General features: G+C 52.2%; 1 protein-coding gene across 1 annotated transcript in view; it reads left to right on the forward strand.

Annotated features, from left to right (window-relative positions):
- Positions 1–4,093: 4,093 nt before the first annotated feature.
- Positions 4,094–23,509, forward strand: part of PARVB (parvin beta) — a 149,916-nt gene continuing 130,500 nt past the window's right edge. Inside the window, exon 1 of the mRNA XM_054470040.2 lies at positions 4,094–4,328. Within this exon, the coding sequence (XP_054326015.1) occupies positions 4,217–4,328 (112 nt within the window). The 5' untranslated portion in view covers positions 4,094–4,216. The remainder of the gene's footprint in view (positions 4,329–23,509) is intronic.

The following is a 23,509-nucleotide window of genomic DNA, read 5'->3' on the forward strand; positions in this document are numbered from 1 at the left end:
CTCCCTGCCAGCAAGTCGGCACTCAGTTCTGCAGCGGCGCCAGCTGGGTGTCCCCCCAGTCCAGTTCAATTCCAGCACTGCCCACCTGGAGACAGCACAAGATCCCACAGGGTGAGGGCTCAGTCCCACAAGACTGTCACCCCCCCCCCTTTTTTTTTTTTTTTTTGAGGCAGGGTCTGGCTCTGTTGCCCAGGCTGGAGTACAGTGGCATGATCATGGCTCACTGCAACCTCAACCTCCTGGGCTCAAGTGATCCTCCTACCTCAGCCTCCTGAGTAGCTGGGACCCCAGGAATGTGCCATTACACCCAGCTAATTTTTTATTTTGTACAGAGGGGGTCTTGCCATATTGCCCAGGCTGGTCTCGAATTCTTAGCCTCAAGTGATTCTCTGGCCTCAGCCTCCCAAAGTGTTGGGCTCTCAGGTGTGAGCCATTGCATCCAGCCACCTGCCTCCACTTCTGATGCCAGTCACAAGCCCCAGCTAGTTCTACCTGTGCTTCTGACTGGCTATAAATTGGGGTTCTCATCCCCCTCGGGTTTGATTAGCTGGAGTGGCTCACAAAACTCAGGGCAACACTGACATTTTCTGGATGATTACAAAGGGTGTTACAAAGTCTTCTGATGAACACCAGAGGAAGAGACTCGTAGGGCAAGGATGGATGAGGGGCATTAAGCTTCTTTGCCCTCCCTAGGTGCACCACCCTCAGGAACCTCCATGTGTTTAGCTATTTGGAAGCTTCTCCAACTCTGTCCTTTTTTTTTTTTTTTTTTTTGAGACTGAGTCTCGCTCTGTCGACCAGGCTGGAGTGCAGTGACGTGATCTCGGCTCACTGCAACCTCCACCTCCTGGGTTCAAGCGATTCTCCTGCCTCAGCCTCCCAAGTAGCTGGGATTACAGACGTGCACCACCATACCTGGCTGATTTTTGTATTTTTAGTAGTGACGGGGTTTCACCATGTTGGCCAGGCTGACTCCTCCAACTCCTGACCTCAAGCGATCCACCCACCTTGGCCTCCCAAACTGCTGGGATTATAGAAGTGAGCCACCGTGCCTGGCCCCCCTTTTGGGTTTTTATGGAGCCTTCGCTGGCTAAGCACAATCGAAGCTGGACAACCATGTTGAAGTGTGATTGGACAAAAACAGTATGACTTGACACCATCAGTCAGAGTGGTGAAGCCCCTCAAGGCCTGTCTGCACAGCATTTCTTCCTCCTGGGCAGGAGGCAGGACTCCTCTTGAAATGGGGGTCTCGAGACCCTCAGTCAGACAAGGCAGGTCAGATAATTTCTCCATGGCCAGCTCCAAGATGGAAAGGTGGGGGAAGATTCAAGTATATTTTCATTTTCTATGGCCTGAGTTGGGGAGAAAAAGGAGCAGGTGAAAGGAGGGAAGGAGAAAGGTCAGAAAGAGAGAGAAGCTACACCTGAAGCCTGCTTCCAAGGCCCCAACATGATAACAAAGGACTGTTGTTCCCCTTTATTGCTCTGAAGCTGTTTCCACACTGCTTCAGGAACCAAGGAAAAAAGGCCAAATATTGTAACAAAAGATCTGCTTATTGCTTTAGTCACTGAGGAAATAACAAGGGTGATGGGAATTATGAGCCAGGCATGGTGGAGGAAAACCAATGCATAAATATCATCATCTACAGGGTCTTTGCAGATGATCAGGTGAAGATGAATCACCAGGATGGGCTCTAATCCAACATGACTGTGTCCTTGTAAAGTCTAGACTCAGACACACACACACACACACACACACACACACACACACACACACGGCCTAGTAGAGACGGAGGCAGAGACGGGGCAATGCTTCTACAGGCCGAGGAACACGGAAGATTTGCTGGCAAACCCCAGGAGCCTGGAGAGATGCAGGGAACAGATTTGCCCACACAGCCTCCAAACAGAAATGAACCTAGCCTATACCTTGATTTGGATTTCTGGCCTCCTGCTGAAATCCTAATCCCCAGTACACAGGGGTATTACAAGGACACGGTCATCTTGGATTACAGCCCACTCTGGTGACTTCATCTTCACTTGATCATCTGCAAAGACCCTTGTGAGATGATGATATTTATACATTGGTTTTCCTCTACTGTGCCTGGCTCATAATTCCCATCAACCTTGTTATTTCTCTCCAAACTGTGAGAGAAGACGTTTTAGTTGTTCTGAGCCCTCCAGCTTGTGGAACTTTGTGCTGGCAGCCCCAGGACACCCCAGTGTCCTCTCCCTGTCTCTTCTGCCCGGTGGGTCTTCTCTTCCTTTACTGAAAGGAAAAGGGCATTTGATCCTTGTTCCAGGTCAAATGGCCCTTCCCTGTGAGCCTCCTCTGCCCACAGCACTTCTCCCCCACCCCATCCACATGGTCCCTGTCCCTCCTCCATGCTGGCCACGCTACATGGCCACCGTGTCCTGTGCCCACGTTCTCCTTGACCACAAACTCCTGAAGGACAAAGCTGTGCGCCCTTGGTCTTCACGCCCCTGGCTGAGGAGTGGGCCTGGCACCAACTTGACCAACAGAAGCATTTACTGCATTGGGGGGACTGGGGGGCAGCCAGCACAAAGGGAGACAGAAAAACCATGTCAACCCACACACCCAGAGCTGAACTCACTTCTCCCCAGGCGCCGTCCTCTGCTGAGTGACCCGCCATGGCCTGGCAGGACACCCAGCCTTCACTCCTCCTATTTCTTTTTTTTTTTTTTTTTTGAGACAGTCTCACTCTGTCGCCCAGGCTGGAGTACAGCGGCATGATCTCTGCCCACTGCAACTTCCACCTCCTGGGTTCAAGCGATCCTCCTGCCTCAGCCTCCCAAGTAGCTGGGACTACAGGCACCCACCCACCATGCCCCGCTAATTTTTGTATTTTAGTACAGATGGGGTTTCACCATGTTGGCCAGGCTCGTCTTGAACTCTTGACCTCAGGTGATCTGCCTGCTTTGGCCTCCCAAAGTATTGGGATTACAGGCGTGAGCCACTGCGCCCGGCCTACTCCTCCTGTTTCTTCAAGGCTGGGGCTTCTGGCTGTGAGCATCTCAGAAATCTGTTTGCTTTTCTCCTAAGTCACCGTCCCCCTGCCTGTGCCTTCTCTGTCTCCAGCACCTGCTGAGCAGCCATCAGCCAGAGGCAACATCTGTGACATCACAGCTCAAAGCCCTGCCTGGATATCTAGGCTGGGCGTGGTGGCTCACACCTATAATCCCAGCACTTTGGGAGGCCGAGGCAGGCGGATCACCTGAGGTCAGGAGTTCGAGACCAGCCTGGCCAACATGGAAAACCACATCTCTACTGAAAATACAAAAATTACCCGGTCATGGTGGTGTGCACCTGTAATCCCAGCTACTCAGGAGGCTGAGACAGGAGAATCGCTTTAACCCAGGAGGTGGAGGTTGCAGTGAGCCGAGATTGTGCCACTGCACTCCAGCCTGGGCAACAAAGCAAGACTCCGTCTAAAAAAAAAACAAAATAAAATAAAATAAAATAAAAATAGCCCTGTCTGGCCGTCCTCAGGATGAAGCCGTTTCCTCTGCTTCCAACACATGCGAGGCCTGCCTCCGCTCCTCTCCCCTCCCTGGCACCCCACACTGTCCCCAGGGCCTGCTCTTCTGCTGACCTCATGGTACCGGCCTGCAAGCCATTTCCTGGGGCCTCCCCGTCGCCTCTTCCAGAAACAACTCCTGGAACTCCCCTTGGAGGTCAGGCCAATGACTTGTGCGCCGCATTGCCCTCGATCCTCTAAGCTTCCCGTGGGTACGGACAATTCCCAGTTCAGAAGGGCTCCCCCTGCCCCGGGCCTGCCTCTTGGCAGAAGTTTAACAACAGACCGGCCACGTTCGTGTGACTTGATTCTCTCCGGCTTTCAGGACGTCCTGAGGCTGCATCCACGTGGCAATGGTGTCTGTCGCGCTGTCCCCTGCATCCGGCACCACTAGCGGAGCCGAGCAGAGCCCAGGGCTCCAACGCGTGGGGAAAAGGCTGCGCCGCTCCCGGGGTGGCCCCACGTCCCTTCTCTGAGCGTGAGCGGCGGCGCGGGACGGGGACGGCTCCGCCTGAGACCAGCAGGCCTTGGGCATCCGGGACGCCGGGGCCGCGCTCCAGGCCAGGGGCGGAGGAGGGAGCGGGGCGGGGGCCGGCGGCGGGGCCGCGCCCTCGGCCACTCCCCGGGGCGACCCGGCGGCTCCACACGCGCTGCGCCCGCCGCCGGCCCCACGCGCGGCCCATGTCCTCCGCGCCGCGCTCGCCCACCCCGCGGCCCCGCAGGATGAAGAAGGACGAGTCGTTCCTGGGCAAGCTGGGCGGCACCCTGGCCAGGAAGCGGAGGGCGCGCGAGGGTGAGTGCGCCCCCGCCGACCCCCTGGGGACCTGCTCGGCTGTGCACGCCCTCGGCCCCCAGCGCCCCACGAGGCCGCCCCCGCCCTCCCCCGCGCACTCTGCCCGGCCCACGCGGCTGCGCGACCTTCGGGACAGGCCAGGCCTTTGACCCAGGACCCGTAAGCACCGGCCAGGACCTGGCGCGTGGGGCCGCGGTGGCCTCGGGAGTCTGCCAAACGCGCGTGCGGGCGCCTGCGCGGCGGGGACCTCGGGCCACCGTGCGGGGCCCGCGCCTGCTCTGGCTGCCGGGTGTTTAGCTCTTCCCTGGGCCAGCGGCATCGCCAGCCGCGCGGGGTGACCGTTCATTCCATGAGCAGTGACGCTCCCGTGTGCAGGGCACTCTGGGCAGAAGCGGCCTGGGGGACCCACTACTGGGTGTTGCGCGGGCGCCCTGCAGGGTGCGGGGCTCAGGGCGTGCAGGCCTGAGGCCTGGGAGGCCTGCGAGCAAGGATTGCAGAGATCCCTTTAAAAAATTGTTTTGTTTAAATTTTTTACTGCGTGTGCTCACGAAACACTACCAACCTCGTACGTTTTAAAGATTGTTAGAGTTGCAAGGGATAGTCTGGTGTCTTTAAGTGTACCGCTTGCCCAGGGCCTCCTGGGAGATACATTCTTGAATTTTCTGCTTAGGTGGGGAGGTTCTGCCCCGGGACCGTGCCCTATAGTGAGATTTCGGATTGGTGAGAGGTGAGGGGAGCTGCTGTGGAAAGGCAGATGGAGAAAGGCTGGCCTCAGGTGGGTCCCGGGGAAGGAGCCCTCCCATAGCGGGTAGGCAGTACGGTTTCCTTAAACCACCTGGGCCTGACATATCCCCTGGGAACGCTTCCTGTGCCTCCAGGGATTAGTGTACCCCGGGATGCAGGTCCCCCATTCATTTCTTCCCTGGGACTTTTATATTCCTAGGGATGTGTGTGCTCCAGGAACACATATGACAGATTTGCCTCTAGGCATGTGTGTGCCCCCATGCACCTGCTCCCCAGGATTTGTGTACAGTGCAGGGAACGCTTGGTTCCCCAGACATTTTCTCCCAGGGATGCCTGTGCCCCCAGGGATGCGTGTCTTCCCACCCGTGATCCTGTTCCAAGAGGGCAGGGTCTTGTCCTCTTCAGTAGGTCTCCTGGAGGTTAGGCCACTCTTCTCTCAAGCCTTACACTGGAGGACCCACTGTAGCTTGTATTGGTCGGTGTTTGTCCCTCTCCTAAATGACATGATTAGTGGCTGTCACCCTTCTCTCTATCATCCCCACTGTTCTTCCATGCAGTCATCAGCACCCTCACCAGAAATCATTTCGGTTCCTCTTTATGGCTTGCAACAATTATAGACGCAAGTGACGCTCCCCTCCCAATTCAGCCCACAGCCTGTGGAGCGCCCGCCATGGGCCAGGTGCCGCTCGGACCCCAGGAAGAAAAGAGCGGGGCGGGGTGCTTGCTTTCGTGGAACGGGGAATGAATACATAGACAACTGGCGCTGTGATGACGTGTCCCGGAGCACATAGAACAGGGTGATCAGAGCCAGGGGAGGCCTCTGAGGAGGGGACACTTGAGTGGAGGCCAGAAGGAACCAGAGGAAAATGTCTTTCATAGAATGGCAAGGAACCGGAATGTTCTGGGTGATTACAGCTTTTTCTAGGTGCCATTTACGCTCTCGGAATAGGAAGAACACACATCCAAAGTAATGGACTGGACCCAAATTCCAAAGTATGCAGTGCTTCTCCTCCTTGCCTGTATGAATTGATATGTGTCTAGAAAATTCAGGCCCAGCCTGGTTTAATTCAAATGCACCAAGAATTCCAGGAGCAGGAAGCATCCTGTGCTGAACAGAACCGGCATGGAGGCAGGAGGAGCAGGACGCCGGGCACTGCTGATGCTGCTTTCGCTGGGGGTGAGCTGGGCACCCTGCCTCGGTTCTCAGGGTTGGAGTGCCTGGCAAACAGAGGGCCACAAACCCTCCTTGGATCCAGGCACAGGAATTGAGGGACAAGCTGCATTGGGAAGGGTTTAGCGGCTTCTGTGTGGTCTCCTGGGAAGGGGAGGAGCCAGGAAGAGTGGATAATGAGGGCTTGAATAATTGAGAGTCGCTGGTATTTCTGCAAGCCCATTTGCCTTGGAACATGCGCTTCTGGCCACTCCAGGGTGGGAGCAGCCCCTGGCCCTGACTTTGGGCCATAAGAGCTATGCTCGGTTGCCTACCAGGGAGTGACAGGGCGCTTGGGAGGTTTCCACGACCCTGCCTGCCGCACCGTCGGCTTCGTTTCCTCCTTTGTTAGAAAGTTGAGGGTGGATTTGGGAGAACGGATGTGGCTCCGACACGTTCCTGAGTTGAGGACTCTAAGGGAGGAGGGGGAAGCTGGGGGAGGGGGCGGGCTCATCGGTGAGGTTCCAGATTCAGGCAGGGGTGTGACAAGGCACAGAGGGACTTTTGGGAGGGATGGTTGGGATGAGTGGCCTGGCCTGTTCCAGAGAGGGGTTAGGAAACGTGGGGCCCTGGGGTTTGGAGGAAGCAGTGCAGGAAGTGTCTGAGAATGAGCTTCACGACGGGCGTGATTAAGGCTGATGTGCTATGGGAGGCATGTCACGTGGTGGCCCGGGTCAGAAAAGGGAACTGTGACGAACTGTGGGCATTCGGAAAATGGAAAGGAACACCGGAAACCCCCAGGGCTCCCCACAGAAGCTCTGGGGACGTGAAAGGACAGCGTGTTTCAAACTTGGGTTCAGCTTCACTGGGGCTCGGAGGAGCCCGTGTGGAGGGAAGACCAACAACACACAGGGTTCCCCACTGTGACCATGTGATGAGAGACCCCGTAGGTCCAGTGGGCCAGGATGGAGGTCGGGGACAGCCCAGCTGCTGCTAGAAGTCCTCAGAGGAGGACAGCCAGCCCCAGCCAGCATGGAAGAAGTCGGGTGGAGTGCTCCACACAGTTGCCACAAGAGGTCTGTTCTGTGCTGTGCCAGGCCCTGGACCTCAGTGGCCAGGGTCAGGTTTCTCAGAGACAGCTGAAGCCAGCAGGGCCAGAGCAGCCAGTCTGGAGGTTCTGTCCCTCTTTTCTGAGCAACACATTCAGGAAGTTTCTATCCCGATTACCTTAAAAAAAAATGTATGTGTGGGCCAGGCGAGGTGGCTCACACCTGTAATCCCAGCACTCTGGGAGGCCGAGGTGGGTGGATCACCTGAGGTCGGGAATTCGAGACCAGCCTGGTCAACATGGTGAAAACCCATCTCCAGTAAAAATACAAAAATTAGCCAGGCGTGGTGGCGTGCACCTGTAATCCCAGCTACTTGGGAAGCTGAGGCAGGAGAATCACTTGAACCTGGGAGGTGGAGGTTGCAGTGAGCTGAGATTGTGTCACTGCACTGCAGCCTGGGCAACAGAGTGAGACTCTGTATCAAATAAAATATATATATATATATGTGTATGTGTGTATATATATATATATTATATATTCACATACATATTTACGTATATTTTTAAAGCAGTTTTAGGTTTACAGTGAAATCTAGCAGAGAATACAGTGTCCCCACCTGTCCCTTCTCACCTCCATCAATGCCCCCAGGCTGTGTGGTAGAGTCGTGAACCAACATTGAGACATCATTATCTCCGCAAGCTCAGAGTTTACATTAGGGGTCACTCTTGCCATTGGACATTGTGTGTTTCTGGATGGATGTAGAGTGACATGGACCCACCACTACAGTCGCCTCTGGAGCAATGTCACTGACCCCAGAATCCTCTCTCTGCTGCCTATGCATCCCTCCATTTCCCCAAATCCCTGGCAACCACGGATCTTTTTTTTTTTTTTTTTTTTTTTTTTTACTATATCGTGTTTTTGCCTTTTCTAGACTATCATATAGTTGTGATCATAAAGTGTACAGTAGCATTTTCAGATTGGCTTCTTCCACTCAGTGATATACATTGAAGGCCCTTCCATGTCTTCTCAGGGCTTGGTAGCGCATTCCTTTTTCGACTGAATAATATTCTGTTGTCTGGATGTGCCAGTTTGTTGATCCATTCACCTGCTGAAGGACATCTTGGTTGCTTCCAAGTTTTGGCAGTTATGAATAAAGCTGCTGTGTACATCCGCATGTAGGTTTTTGTGTGGAGATAAGGTTTTAATTCACTTGAGCTCGATTGCTGGATCATATGGTAAAAGTGTGTCTTGTTTTGGAAGAAACCACCAAACTCTCTTCTGAAGTGGCTGTGCCACTTGTATTCACCGGCGGCGAACGCGAGTCCCGGCTGCTCCGCATCCTCGCCAGTATTTGGTGGTGTCAGTGTTCTGGATTTTGGAATTCTGATAGGTGTCTTGTGGCGTCTCGTTGCTGTTTCAATTCACATTTCCCTGATGACGTATGAAGTGGAGCATCTCTTCAGATGCTCATTTGCCATCTGTGTATCTTCTTCAGTGAAGTGTCTATTAAGGTCATTGGCTCATTTGTATTTTATTTATTTTTATTTTTATTTTATTTTTGAGATAGGGTCTCACTCTAGCCCAGGCTGGAGTGCAGTGGCACAATCCTGGCTCACTGCAGCCTCAACCTCCTGAGGCTCAAGTGATCCTCACGCCTCAGCTTCTGGAGTAGTTGGGACTACAGGCACATACCACCATGCCCAGCTAATCTTTGTATTTTTTGTAGAGATGGGGTCTCGCTATGTTGCCCAGGCTGGTCTCAAACTCCTGGGCTCAGGAGATCCACCTGCCTTGGCCTCCCAAAGTGCTAGGATTACATGTGTGAGCCACAGTGCCCGGCCTTGGCCTATTTTTAAATCTGTTTGTTTGTTTCCTTACTGTTGAGTTGGAAGAGTTCTTCATATATTTTGGATACAAGTCATGTGTTTTGCAAATATTTTCTCCCAGCCAGCAGCTTGTCTTCCCATTCTCTTGATCCTGATATCTCCTAAGCATTTGATATAGAAATAGTGATTAATGAGCAAGATATTGAGACCTCATCAACTAGATCTGAAGAAATCACTAGGCCAGACACATAATCCCAGCACTTTGGGAGGCTGAGGTGAGTGGATCACCTGAGGCTAGGAGTTTGAGACCAGCCTGGCCAACATGGGGAAACCCCGTCTCTACTAAAAATACAAAAATTAGCCAGGCATGGTGGCTCACGCCTGTAATCCCAGCACTTTGGGAGGCTGAAGCGGCAGATCACCTGAGGTCAGGAGTTTGAAACCAGCCTGGCCAATGTGGTGAAACCCCATCTCTACTAAAAATACAAAAATTAGCCAGGCGTGGTGGTGCACACCTGTAATCCCATCTACTCAGGAGGCTGAGGCAGGAGAATCACTTGAACCCGGGAGGTAGAGGTTGCAGTGATCTGAGATCGTGCCACTGCACTCCAGCCTGGGAGACAGAGCAAGAATCTGCCTCAAAAAAAAAAAAAAAAAAAAGAAAAAAAAAAAAAAGAAATCACTAGGTAGCTGTGACATTGAATTGAAAGTTGAAAGTATTAAGTTTCTTTATGGACTTTAAATAACCTTCAGGAAAGAAATCTCAAAGCACTAAACCAGCAACTGAGAATTTCCTTCAGGGTGTCCATCTTTTACACAGAGCCATCAGTTGTATAGACGTTGGGTTGCCCCCAAACACTAAGATGCACCGGTGAAGGGAGGGGAGCTGTGGCAGAGGGGCCTGCACTGCCTCCGTCTTTCCCCCAGCAACGCCTGGACTGGGAGCTGGGGGTGGATGAGACCCTGGCTCAGGCCCCACTCAGGATAGTTCGAGGGACAGGCAAATAGGAGGACTGAGACATGGGGGTCTCACCACCCAGACTTGGGGTTTTGGGCCTCCCTGGAGGAAGTGGTCCTGGCTGAATGTCTAGGATGGATGGAAATTAGTCCAGGGAGGGGGAGGGGGCTCCTGAGGAGACCCCCAGGCAAGCTTCCAGTGGCTGAGCCATGGTGTAGCCTGTGGGCTGTGGCCAGCTCTGGTCGGGGGCCGGAGAGGTGAGCAGCCCTGGTGTCCCACAAGCATGGGAGCGTGGAACCCTTGCTGGGGTTTGGCAGGGGTGGCCGATGTCAGTGGGGCTTTAGGGAGTGGGGAATGGACAGAACGGCGGGGAGGCAGGCGGGCAGGAATGTGGCACGGGGCAGAGGCAGTGCCCCCAGGAGGCGGCGTGGGTGGGCGCAGGCGTGGCTGTGATTTCCATGCTGTTTTCTAGCTGACTCCAGCCCCTCTGATGCTGACCTTCACAAATGAAAGAGGACCCAGATCCTTGTTTGTGGGAGGGGTGGGAAAGGGTTTGCAGAGAGTGTAGTCTCTTTTGGATGACTTTTCAGACTCCTCATTTCCAGGCCCTCTGTGCTCACGTGACCCCTCTGATGGTGTCAGGGCCGGTAGAATGATGGCGGTGGCATGTCGGGAAGGCCAGCGGACCTCCTAGCTAATGGAAAGGGGAAGCGGCTGGTCCAGAGTTGGGGGATATAGACAGGTGAGGGACCAGGGCCATGGTCACTGTGGTTTCTATGGGGAAGAGGGGATGGTGGAGGTACTATTTGGAGCTGTTGTGTTGTGAGGCTCTTTACAGACCCTGCCAACAAAGAGAAAGACAATTCCACACCCCTTTCTCTAAACCCAAACCTCCTTTGAGCAGAGGCCGCCTCCGTTTGGGGATGGACAGCTGTTGGTCCGAGAAGGAAAGGCACAATGAGGTCACTGCGATGCTGCCCAGTACTTTCATGGGAAACACTCCTCAGGGAGGTGGGTGGAACTCCCTGGAGACCATTTTCCAGTGAGGGCCTGTCTCTTTCCTCTTGGGCTGAGAGGAAGTGGGTGGCTCAGCTACATTTCCTTTGATTATTATTCTGACTATAATCTTCAAACCCTACATTTCTCATTGTGTGTTCCGCCCATGCGTTCTGTTGTCCGGGGTAGCAAAGTCGACCTGCACCACGTGGGTGTTTTTTTTTTGTTTGTTTTGTTTTGTTTTCTTGAAGGCCTACTAAGCTCTCAGAAACTCTGCTTCTGTAGAAAAGGTAAAGGCACTGCTTGGCCACAAGTGATGACTCTTCCCTGCCTTTCGGGGCCTGGGGAGGAAGGGCAGGTTCTCTGTAGTTCTCCCAGCACCTTGGTTACAAACCTCCCAGCAGAGTCAGATCACCTTGGCAACCCCACACTCATCAAAGGGACTCTGCCTTGATTCCCTCCCCACCGCTGTGGAATTAACATTGATTGCACATCCTGAAATTGCTTACCCTCGTGCTCCCTGTCCAGTCGTCAGAATAATTAAGGGGTGTTTATTGGATGTAAGTGGGTTCATCCCTGCTGCAAATATGGATTTTAAGTGCTCCATTGGATTGATTCCTCCCTGCTGTGGTTGGCACAGGGCAGGTACCTTTACCTAGCAGTTTTCTTCTTTTCAAATACGTGGTTCCATCACATGAAAGATATACCCTATGAAAACGTCTCTGCTTTAGCTGTACATGTTACACTTCAGGTTTCAGGTGAAAAATTGTTTTATCTCCTAATATGTTTGCTATTTGTTACATCACATAGAGGCTGCAAAACAGATTAATAAGCTTTGGAGGACATTATAAGCATACGTTGGCCCAATGGTATTAATTTGCTTATCCATACTAATTGCTGTCTTGGTAAAAGAAGGTGGACACAATGCAATCAATCCTAGAAGTGTTCTGTGGCTTTGCATCATTGAGAAACCTCAGGCTGACATATTCAAATGAGAGCCTTCTCTCTGGTTACAAGAAAAAAATGGAATGAGCAGCAGTTTCGGCCTCATCCAGTCTCTAGGGCTCCTAGCATCTGGGGAGTAACATGATCAGCCCTGGGAAACCAGCGGAGTCTTTTACTTCCTCTGATGTTCTGACTAAGAGCGTCTGGGCCATTGGGACTGAACACATCCTTTGAGGCTATGTGTGTGAAAGTTTGGGGGCCCATTTCTTCATTTCTAATATGGGGCAGTGTGGGCAGATCCCAGCTCTGCGTTTCTGAGCTGCTGAGTTTGCCCTGGTTCTGAGAATGCCCGGTGGGGTGGTGCAGCCCGCCTCCTTGCACTGGATCTGTTGCTTCTTCTCTCTAAGCTTCTGTTCCTGATGGTCCCTTGTGGAGCAAAGCAGCACTTGTGGTGTGAGGAAGGGAAGCCTCATCGCAATTGAGTGAGCGCTCAATCAGAATTCGTTATGGATGAATTTGGATGACTGGAGGCATTGACACAGACACCAGACTCCAGAGCTGGTATGTGGTACAGCAGAAGTGGCAAGTCAGCTCAGTTTAGGATGAGTACCTAACCCTGTGTTGAGAAGGATTCTGTGGCTGAGTCTGGGCTTAGGGAAAAAGAATGCTGGGACTAGTCAGCCACACTACCAGTGTGTATGGAGAGTTAGTTGCTGAGTGGCTGTCACCCCCAGAACAGAAGCCTTTTCCAGCTCTAGTGCTGTGCCATTTCAGCAGCACTGGCTGCTTTATTCCCATTGAGTGCCATGCAACAGCTAGTTGGCTGTTGGTAACAAAAGTTGTGTAAATCCTTTAAGATATTGCAATGAGAATGTTGGTATCTTAACTCTTCCCCTAGCTATCTGTGACTAGGAAGCATCCCCAGTACTATTTTTTTTTTCTTGAGACAGAGTCCTGCTCTGTTGCCTAGGCTGGACTGCAGTGGCATGATCTCGGCTCATTGCAATCTCTGCCTCCTGGGTTCAAGCAAGCACATCCAGCCAATTTTTTATATTTTTAGTAAAGACAGGATTTCATCATGTTGGCCAGGCTGCTCTCAAACTCCTGACCTCAACTGATCCATCCACCTCAGCCTCCCAAAGTGCTGGGATTACAGGAGTGAGCCACCACTCCCGGCCCCCAGTACTTTTTTGAGGTATACTTGGCTGAGTAACTGTTTAGTGTGTGCAGAGAAGCAGGTGTTTCTGAGCTGGAATTCCTTGTACCCAGAATGTGAGGACAACTCAAATGGGCACCAGGAGGCATTTTTGCCTTCCTCACCAGCCTATGGCATCAGAGAACATTTGGCAGTCTCTGAGTGGGAGTTCTTTACGCTTGCCTGATAGTAGTTGGAGGCCTGCTCCTTTAAGCTTTGCCACTTGAAATGATGAGCTTGGTTTTGGCCTTTGAACTTTTACCTGCCAGCTACCCACAATCAGTCGGTAATGTTGGTTTCCCCAAGCAACGCCATCTTAGGAATTTCTTTGCTTGTTCTCTTACAAAGTCATGCATTATTATACTTGTTTTCATTTGAAAAATTACAATTCCACAGGATCTAGACTTGAATGTTAAACTATTAAAAAGTTAAAGAGGGAGTAAAAATGTTAGCATTCCTAGGGCCTGCGTACGTTGCTTGCTCAAATCCAGACACTCCCGGAAGCAGCTGTCTCAGCGGAGCCCTATCTGCCCTTGTTGTTTTCTGCTTCTCAAGTTACTCCAGACTCCAGGGAACTAGAACTGACCAGGCCGTACTTTAAACATGTGGATGGAGTGCTCCTGACAAGGCTGGAGAAAGGGGGAGGCCCGGGGTGGGGCCTTATGCACATATGGTGTTCAGAATTTAGTTTTGCTATAAATGGAATTTGAAGAATATATATATGAACATACAAATAAAAAATATAAAGAATATATGTATAAAGAATATAAAGAATACTTCTAGAATTCATTGCATTGTGTCTGCATTCTTTTACTGCAACAGCAATTATAATTATAATTATATTATAAAGAATATATATAAAGAATATATATATAAAGAATATGTAGCTCCCTCTCCCTCTCCCTCTCCCTCTCCCTCTCCCTCTCCCTCTCCCTCTCCCTCTCCCTCTCCCTCTCCCTCTCCCTCTCCCTCTCTCCCTCTCCCTCTCCCTCTCCCTCTCCCTCTCCCTCTCCCTCTCCCTCTCCCTCTCCCTCTCCCTCTCCCTCTCCCTCTCCCTCTCCCTCTCCCTCTCCCTCTCCCTCTCCCTCTCCCTCTCCCTCTCCCTCTCCCTCTCCCTCTCCCTCTCCCTCTCCCTCTCCCTCTCCCTCTCCCTCTCCCTCTCCCTCTCCCTCTCCCTCTCCCTCTCCCTCTCCCTCTCCCTCTCCCTCTCCCTCTCCCTCTCCCTCTCCCTCTCCCTCTCCCTCTCCCTCTCCCTCTCCCTCTCCCTCTCCCTCTCCCTCTCCCTCTCCCTCTCCCTCTCCCTCTCCCTCTCCCTCTCCCTCTCCCTCTCCCTCTCCCTCTCCCTCTCCCTCTCCCTCTCCCTCTCCCTCTCCCTCTCCCTCTCCCTCTCCCTCTCCCTCTCCCTCTCCCTCTCCCTCTCCCTCTCCCTCTCCCTCTCCCTCTCCCTCTCCCTCTCCCTCTCCCTCTCCCTCTCCCTCTCCCTCTCCCTCTCCCTCTCCCTCTCCCTCTCCCTCTCCCTCTCCCTCTCCCTCTCCCTCTCCCTCTCCCTCTCCCTCTCCCTCTCCCTCTCCCTCTCCCTCTCCCTCTCCCTCTCCCTCTCCCTCTCCCTCTCCCTCTCCCTCTCCCTCTCCCTCTCCCTCTCCCTCTCCCTCTCCCTCTCCCTCTCCCTCTCCCTCTCCCTCTCCCTCTCCCTCTCCCTCTCCCTCTCCCCTTTTTTCGGTCTCCCTCTGTTGCCGAAGCTGGACTGTACTGCCGGGATCTCGGCTCGCTGCAACCTCCCTGCCTCGGGCTCCTGTGACTCTCCTGCCTCGGCCTGCCGAGTGCCTGGGATTGCAGTCGCGCGCCGCCACGCCTGAATGGTTTTTGTATTTTTGGTGGAGACGGGGTTTCGCCGTGTTGACCGGGCTGGTCTCCAGCTCCTGGCCTCGAGTGATCTGCCTGCCTCGGCCTCCCGAGGTGCTGGGATTGCAGACGGAGTCTCGCTAACTCAATGCTCAATGGTGCTCAGGCTGGAGTGCAGTGGTGTGATCTCGGCTCTCTGCAACCTCCACCTACCAGCCTCCTGCCTTGGCCTCTTAAAGTGCTAAGATTACAGCCTCTGCCCCACCGCCACCCCGTCTAGGAAGTGAGGAGCGTCTCTGCCTGGCCGCCCATCGTCTGGGATGTGAGGAGCCCCTCTGCCCGGCCGCCCTATCTGGGAAGTGAGGAGCGCCTCTGCCCGGCCGCCCATCATCTGGGATGTGAGGAGCGCCTCTGCCCGGCTGCCACCCCGTCTGGGAGGAAGTGAGGAGCGCCTCTGCCCGGCTGCCCCGTCTGGGAGATGAGGAGCACCTCTGCCCGACCGCCCCGTCTGGGAGGAAGTGAGGAGCGCCTCTGCCCTGTTGCCCTATCTGGGAAGTGAGGAGCGCCTCTGCCTGGCCGCCACCCCGTCTGGGAAGTGAGGAGCGCCTCTGCCCGGCTGCCACCCCATATGGGAAGTGAGGAGCGCCTCTGCCCAGCCGCCCCTTCTGGGAGGTGAGGAGCGCCTCTGCCCAGCCGCCCCGTCTGGGAGGTGAGGAGTGCCTCTGCCCGGCCGCCCCGTCTGGGAGGTGAGGAGCGCCTCTGCCTGGCCGCCACCCCGTCTGGGAGGAAGTGAGGAGCACCTCTGCCCAGCTGCCCCATCTGGGAAGTGAGGAGCGCCTCTGCCCGGCTGCCACCCCCTATGGGAAGTGAGGAGCGCCTCTGCCCGGCCGCCCACTCTGGGAAGTGAGGAGCGCCTCTGCCCGGCCGCCCACTCTGGGAAGTGAGGAGCGCCTCTGCCCGGCCGCCCACTCTGGGAAGTGAGGAGCGCCTCTGCCCGGCCGCCCCGTCTGGGAGGTGAGGAGCGCCTCTGCCTGGCCGCCACCCCGTCTGGGAGGAAGTGAGGAGCACCTCTGCCCGGCCGCCCACTCTGGGAGGTGAGGAGCGCCTCTGCCTGGCCACTCCGTCTGGGAAGGGAGGAGCGCCTCTGCCCGGCCACCCCGTCTGGGAGGTGAGGAGCGCCTCTGCCCGGCTGCCACCCCGTCTGGGAGGAAGTGAGGAGCACCTCTGCCCGGCTGCCCCATCTGGGAAGTGAGGAGCGCCTCTGCCCGGCCGCCACCCCATATGGGAAGTGAGGAGCGCCTCTGCCTGACCACTCCGTCTGGGAGGTGAGGAGCGCCTCTGCCCGGCCGCCCCGTCTGGGAGGTGAGGAGTGCCTCTGCCCGGCCGTCACCCCGTCTGGGAGGAAGTGAGGAGCACCTCTGCCCGGCTGCCCCGTCTGGGAGATGAGGAGCACCTCTGCCCGGCCGCCCCGTCTGGGAGATGAGGAGCACCTCTGCCCGGCCGCCCCGTCTGGGAGGTGAGGAGTGCCTCTGCCCGGCTGCCACCCCGTCTGGGAGGAAGTGAGGAGCACCTCTGCTGGGCCGCCCCCTCTGGGAAGTGAGGAGCGCCTCTGCCTGGCCGCCACCCCGTCTGGGAGGAAGTGAGGAGCGCCTCTGCCTGGCTGCCCCATCTGGGAAGGGAGGAGCACCTCTGCCCAGCCGCCACACCGTCTGGGAAGTGAGGAGCGCCTCTGCCTGGTCGCCCCATCTAGGAGGTGAGGAGCGCCTCTGCCCGGCCGCCCAGTCTGGGAAGTGAGGAGCGCCTCTGCCCGGCCGCCCTGTCTGGGAGGTGAGGAGCGCCTCTGCCTGGCCGCCACCCCATCTGGGAGGAAGTGAGGAGCGTCTCTGCCCGGCCGCCCCCTCTGGGAAGTGAGGAGCGCCTCTGCTCGGCCGCCCCGCCTGGGAGGTGAGGAGCGCCTCTGCCCGGCCGCCCCGTCTGGGAGGTGAGGAGCGCCTCTGCCCGGCTGCCACCCGGTCTGGGAGGAACTGAGGAGCGCCTCTGCCCGGGCGGCCCCGTCTGGGAAGCGAGGAGCGCCTCTGCCCGGGCGGCCCCGTCGGGGAAGTGAGGAGCGCCTGTGCCCGGCTGCCCTGTCTGGGAGGTGTACCCAACAGCTCCGAAGAGACAGCGACCATCGGGAGCGGGCCATGAGGACGATGGCGGTTTTGTTGAAGAGAAGGGGAGGAAGTGTGGGGAAAGGAAGGAGAGATCAGATTGTTGCTGTGTCTGTGTAGAAAGGGGTGGGCATAGGAGACTCCATTTTGTTCTGACTAGGAGAAATTCTTCTGCCTTGGGATGCTGTTGATCTATGGCCTTTCCCCCAGCCCCCTGCTCTCTGAAACATGTGCTGTGTCAACTCAGGGTTAAATGGATTAAGGGTGGTGCAAGATGTGCTTTGTTAAACAGATGCTTGAAGGCAGCATGCTCTTTAAGAGTCATCACCACTCCCTAATCTCAAGTACTCAGGGGCACAAACACTGCAGAAGGCCGCAGGGTCCTCTGCCTAGGAAAACCAGAGACCTTTGTTCATGTGTTTATCTCCTGACCTTCTCTCCACTATTATCCTATGACCCTGCCATATCCCCCTCTCCGAGAAACACCCAAGAATGATCAATAAATACTTCAGAAATAAAAAAAATAAAAAAAAAATAAAAAAATAAAAATAAAATAAAATAAAATTGCATTAAAAAAAAAAAAAAAGAATATGTATATATATTTATAAATATATATATTTATATATATAAAGAATATATATATTCTTTATACATATATATTTGAGATGGGTGTCTTTATACATATATATGTTTGAGATGGGGGTCTTTATACATATATATGTTTGAGATGGGGGTCTTTATACATATATATGTTTGAGATAGGGGTCTTTATACATATATATATATTTGAGATGGGGGTCTTTATACATATATATATATATGTTTGAGATGGGGGTCTTGCTGTGTTGCCCAGGTTGGAATGCAGTGGCTGTTCACAGGCCAGATCATCAAACACTGTAGGCTTGAACTCCTGGCCTCAAGGGATCCTCCTGCCTTAGCCTCCTGAGTAGCTGAGACAATAGGTGCACACCACCATGCCCAGCTCTTGAGAAGCATCTGGACTTTCCAAAGCTTAATTTGAAGTGTCTTCATCCCTGTCTTTTTTCTTTTTGTTTCAAAATTAATAGAATTGACCCTTGAACAGCACAGGGGTTAAGAGGCACTGACCCCCCATGCAGTCAGAAATCCACGTGTAACTTTTTTTTTTTTTTTTTGAGACAGAGTTTCGCTCTTGTCACCTAGGCTGGAGTGCAGTGGTGCGATCTTGGCTCACTGCAACCCCTGCCTCCCAGGTTCAAGTGATTCTCCTGCCTCAGCTTCCCGAGTAGCTGGGATTATAGGCGTGCACCACCACACCCAGCTAATTTTTGTATTATTAGTAGAGACAGAGTTTCACTATGTTGGCCAGGCTGGTCTCAAACTCCTGACCTCAGGTGATTCACCCACCTCAGCCTCCCAAAGTACTGGTATTACAGGCATGAGCCACTGCACCCGGCCACCATGTGTAACTTTCGACTCCCACAAAACTTAACTACTGATAGCCTGCTGTTGACTGGAAGCCTCACTAATAACATAAACAATTAAAAATATTTTGTATGTTCTATGCATTATGTACCGTATTCTTACTACAAAGTGAGCCTGAGGAAAGAAAATGTTATTAGGAAAATCATAAGGAAGAGAATGTGCATTTATAGTACTGTGCTGTGTTTATTGATGCTGCACGTTTACAACGTGTGTTTACAAGATGAATGCTCTGAAGTGGCAGGCAACTGCAGCTGCAGACCTCACCCTACCATACAACATCTCAAGCTTTTCGGCTTCTTGGAATGTCAGGTTTTTCTTTTTTTCTTTTTTCTTTTCTTTTTTTTTTTTTTTTGAGATGCAGTCTTGCTCTGTTGCCCAGGCTGGAGTGCAATGGCGCGATCTTGGCTCACTGCAGCCTCCGCCTCCCGGGTTCAAGCGATTCTCCTGCCTCAGCCTCCCAAGTAGCTGGGATTACAGGCATGTGCCACCATGCCCGGCTAATTTTTTTGTATTTTTAGTAGAAATGGGGTTTCACCGTGTTAGCCAGGATGGTCTCAATCTCCTGACCTTGTGATCTGCCCGCCTCAGCCTCCCAAAGTGCTGGGATTATGGGTGTGAGCCACCATGCCCGTCCGTCAAGGCTTCTTGGGAGCACTTACAGCATCACAAGTGGCGCTTTGTATGAGTCCCATGGTGTTATTCAGGGTTTACGGTATTGCACTAAACATGATGAAAAATATGTGAGAACCCAAACAAATCACTTTTTTTTTTTTTTTTACTATGATATGGAGCGGTGAACTGCTCAAGTGGCGATAATTAACATCAAATAATGTTCTAAGCAATACAATAGCAACAGGAGGAGGCTGCTATTACAGTGGTGCAGTATGGACTGCAGTTAATTTTATGCAGTTATTTTTATGCAGTGAATTTTATGCAGTTATTATTAAATACTGCATCTTGGCTGGGCGCAGTGGCTCATGCCTGTAATTCCAGCACTTTGGGAGGCCAAGGTGGGTGGATCACTTAAGGTCGGGAGTTTGACACCAGCCTGGCCAAATGGTGAAACCTTGTCTCTACTAAAAAGATAAAAATTAACCAGGTGTCTTGGTGGGCACCTGTAATCCCAGCTACTCAGGAAGCTGAGGCAGGAGAATCACTTGAACCCAGGAGGCAGAGGTTGCAGTGAGCCAAAATCATGCCACTGCACTCCAGCCTGGGTGACAGAATGAGACTGTCTCAAAAAAAAAAAAAATAATAATAATAAATAAAATAAATACAATAAAATAAATAAATACACAAGTACTGCATCTTTACATTTGTTTACGTTTCTCTCAACTGTGAACACAGTCTGTGTTTGTGTGTAAGTTTTGATATGTTTTAACTTTTTATAGTAGATTTATATGTATTTTATGGTGGTAAATGATAAAAGACTAGTATCTACATATATTTTATGCATTTGTCATGTATCTAACTTTTTCTTAATTTTTAAAAATATTTCTGGGCTACGTGGTTTGCAGTTTTTTCAAATTGTCACAGATCTCCAAAAAATTTTCCAATATGTTTATTGGAAAAAATCTGCGTATAAGTGGACTCATATAATTCAAACCTGTGTTTTTCAAGAGTCAACTGTAATGTCTTTCAAAGTAAAATCTAAATGAGTTTATACTTGATATATATAAGTTTAATAGGAGTGCGATTGCTCATGCCTGTAATCCCAGTACTCTGGGAGGCTGAGATGGGAGGATCACTTGAGCTCAGGAGTTCAAGACCAGTCTGGGCAACATAGAGACAACCCCTTTTTATTAAAAATTAAAAAAAAAATCAATCGGGCATGGTGGTGCACGTCTGTGGTCCCAGCTACTTGGGAGGCTCAGGTGGGAGGCCCACTTGAGCCCAGGAGATCAAGGCTGCAGTGAACCATGATTGCACCACTGCACTCCAGCTGTGTGACAGAGTGAGGCCCTGTATCAAAATAATAATCATAATAAAGATAATCTGAGAAGTGAGGGTAAAAATTAAAGGAAGATTAAAAACAAAAAAAAATGCTTATAATCCCAGTACTTTGGGAGGCCAAGGCAGGAGGATCACTTGAGCCCAGGAGTTTGAGACTAGCCTGGGCAATATAGTGAGACCTCGTCTCTACAAAACAAAACAAAATAACAACAAAAAAAGAAAAAACAGCTGGGCATGGTGGCACATGCCTGTAGTCCCAGCCTGGCCAACGTGGTGAAACCTTGCCTCTACCAAAAATACAAAAATTAGCCAGGCATGGTGGCTTGTGCTTGTGGTCCCAGCTACTCGGGAGGCTGAGGTGGGAGGATCACTTGAGCCTGGGAGGTGGAGGTTGCGGTGAGCTGAGATCATGCCACTTCGCTCCAGCCTGGATGGCAGACTGAGACCCTGTTTCAAAAAAACAAAAACAAAAACAAATCAGAATGGAGCTTATAATAATCACACTGTAGCTAAAACTCGGGCACTGCTGATGTCCCAGGTGCTGTGCTAGATGCTTCCTGCATTATTACCTTGTTTACTCCTCACACCAAGCTGGGAAGTCGGTGTTATGTGGTTATTCCCATTTTGCAGATGGGCAAACACAGGCTCAGAGAGGCTCGAGGTCATCCTGCCAGCAGGTGAGATTTAACTCCAGGCAGTGTGGCTCTTCATTGCCGCTGACCCTGCTAAGTTGGAAGAATGATTCAGGTGGGAGTCGTATTCCCAGCTGGCTCCTAGTAAGCTGATATCATTCCTGGCATTTAAGCTGCACCCAGCCCCAGTGTTAGGAAGATGCGCTAGAGGAGACACATTAGATCCTTTTTGTGCTGAATGAACTTGTTGGTGTTTATAAAAAGAAGACAGAACCCTAGTGGCTTCATGCTGCTCCAGGACCAAGTCCAGATTCTCGCCAGCCACCCAGCGCCTGTCCAGCCCAGCCCAGCTCCAGCTCCAGCTCCCAGCTCTTCTCCCTTGGCCTGGCCATGGGATCTTTGTTTTCTTTCTGTGGGTCCCATGATCTTCCTTGGCTGAAAGCCCTCACGTCTGCTGTTTTCTCTGATCTGGCACCTCTGCCCTGTTGACTTAAATGTCGCACCTCCAGCAGGGTGGGGGCCCCTCTTTGCCCATTGGCACCATCATGTCCCTGCATTCCTGTTTCAGATTGTTGGCAGGGTTCCTGTCTTCCTGGGGTGTGGTGTGTTCCCATTTCACTGGGAGATAATGATGACCATTTACAGTGATCTTTGTATATTTGCCCAGCAAGCAAGAGGCAGTCTGGTGTAGTGGTTAGGGTGACTGCTCTTGAGGCCAGACTGCATGGGCTTGAACTGATCTTTCTGGGTCCTGGAGCTGTGACCCTGGGGAAGGTACTTCCCCACCCTGTGCCTCAGTTTCTTCTTCTGTAAAGCATACTTAACTCACAGGGTCATTAGAGAATCGAGTGAGTTATTAAATGAAATGATGTACTTAAAACTGGACCTGGGGCCAGGCATGGTGGCTCACACCTGTAATCCCAGCACTTTGGAAGGCTGAGGTGGGCGGATCACTTGAAGTCAGGAGTTCAAGACCAGCTTGGCCAACATGGCAAAACCCCGTCTCTACTAAAAAAATACAAAAATTAGCTGGGCATGATGGTGTGCACCTGTAATCCGAGCTACTTGGGAGGCTGAGGCAGGAGAATCGCTTGAACCCGGGAGGCGGAGGTTGCAGTGAGCTGAGATCATGCCACTGCACTCCAGCCTGGGCGACAGAGTGAGACTCCATCTCAAAAACCAAAAAATAAAAAAACAAAAAAGCTGGACCTGGTCAAGCCATCGAGTGGGAGAAAATGTTTGCAAAACACATGTTTGATAAAAGACTGGGGTCCCGGAGATGGAGAGAACTTCTGCAACTCAAGAATAAAAACACAGCCAACGCAGTAAAAGAATAGATAGATAAAGGGTTTGAACAGACACATCACCAAAGAAGATTGACAGATAGCCAATATGCATCTGGAAAAGTGCTCCCCGTCACCAGCCACCTGGAAAATGCACATGAGAAGCACAAGGAATGCCCCGCAGACCCACGGGAAAGGCTGGAAGATGTGGTGAGAATAGGACAGCTGCTACTCACTCAGGCTGGAGGGATATGCAGTGGTGTGGCCCCTCAGGAAATCAGCTTGGTAGTTTCTTTTAAAATCAAATAACCAGTCTTCCTATGACCCAGCAATTCCAGTAAATCTTAGATAGATTTGCTCAACAGAAGTAGGAATCTATGGCTGGGCATGGTGGCTCACTCCTGTAATCCCAGCACTCTGGGAGGCTGAGGCGGACAGATCACCTGAGCTCAGGAGTTCAAGACCAGTCTGGCCAACATGGCAAAACCTAAAAATATAAAAATTAGCTGGGCGTGGTGGTGCACACCTGTAATCCCAGCTACTTGGGAGGCTAAGGCAGAAGAATCGCTTGAACCCGGGAGGTGGAGGTTGCAGTGGGAGTCAAGGTTGTGCCACTGCACTCCAGCCTAAGTGACAGAGTGATACTCTGTCAAAAAAAAAAAAAGTAGGAATCTGTAAGAAGACGCTTGTACAGGAATGTTCATAGCAGCTTCATTCATAAGAGCTGGTACTTGGAAACAGCTTGGGGACCATCAGTAAGTAGGTGAATGGATACACAGACAGCAGTAATTGACAGGACGGAATGCTCCTGGGCAGTGTCAAGGAACAAAGTGCCAGTACAGGAAATCACCTGAGACTCTCAAAACCTCTATGCTGAGCAAACCAAGACAGACCAAAAGAGTACACACTGTGTGATTTCATTTCATTTTTTTCAAAGATGAGATCTCACTCTGATGCCCAGGCTGAAGTGCAGTGGTGCAGTCATAGCTCACTG

Source organism: Pongo pygmaeus, chromosome 23 (genome assembly GCF_028885625.2).
Source record: "Pongo pygmaeus isolate AG05252 chromosome 23, NHGRI_mPonPyg2-v2.0_pri, whole genome shotgun sequence".
NCBI lineage: Eukaryota > Metazoa > Chordata > Mammalia > Primates > Hominidae > Pongo > Pongo pygmaeus.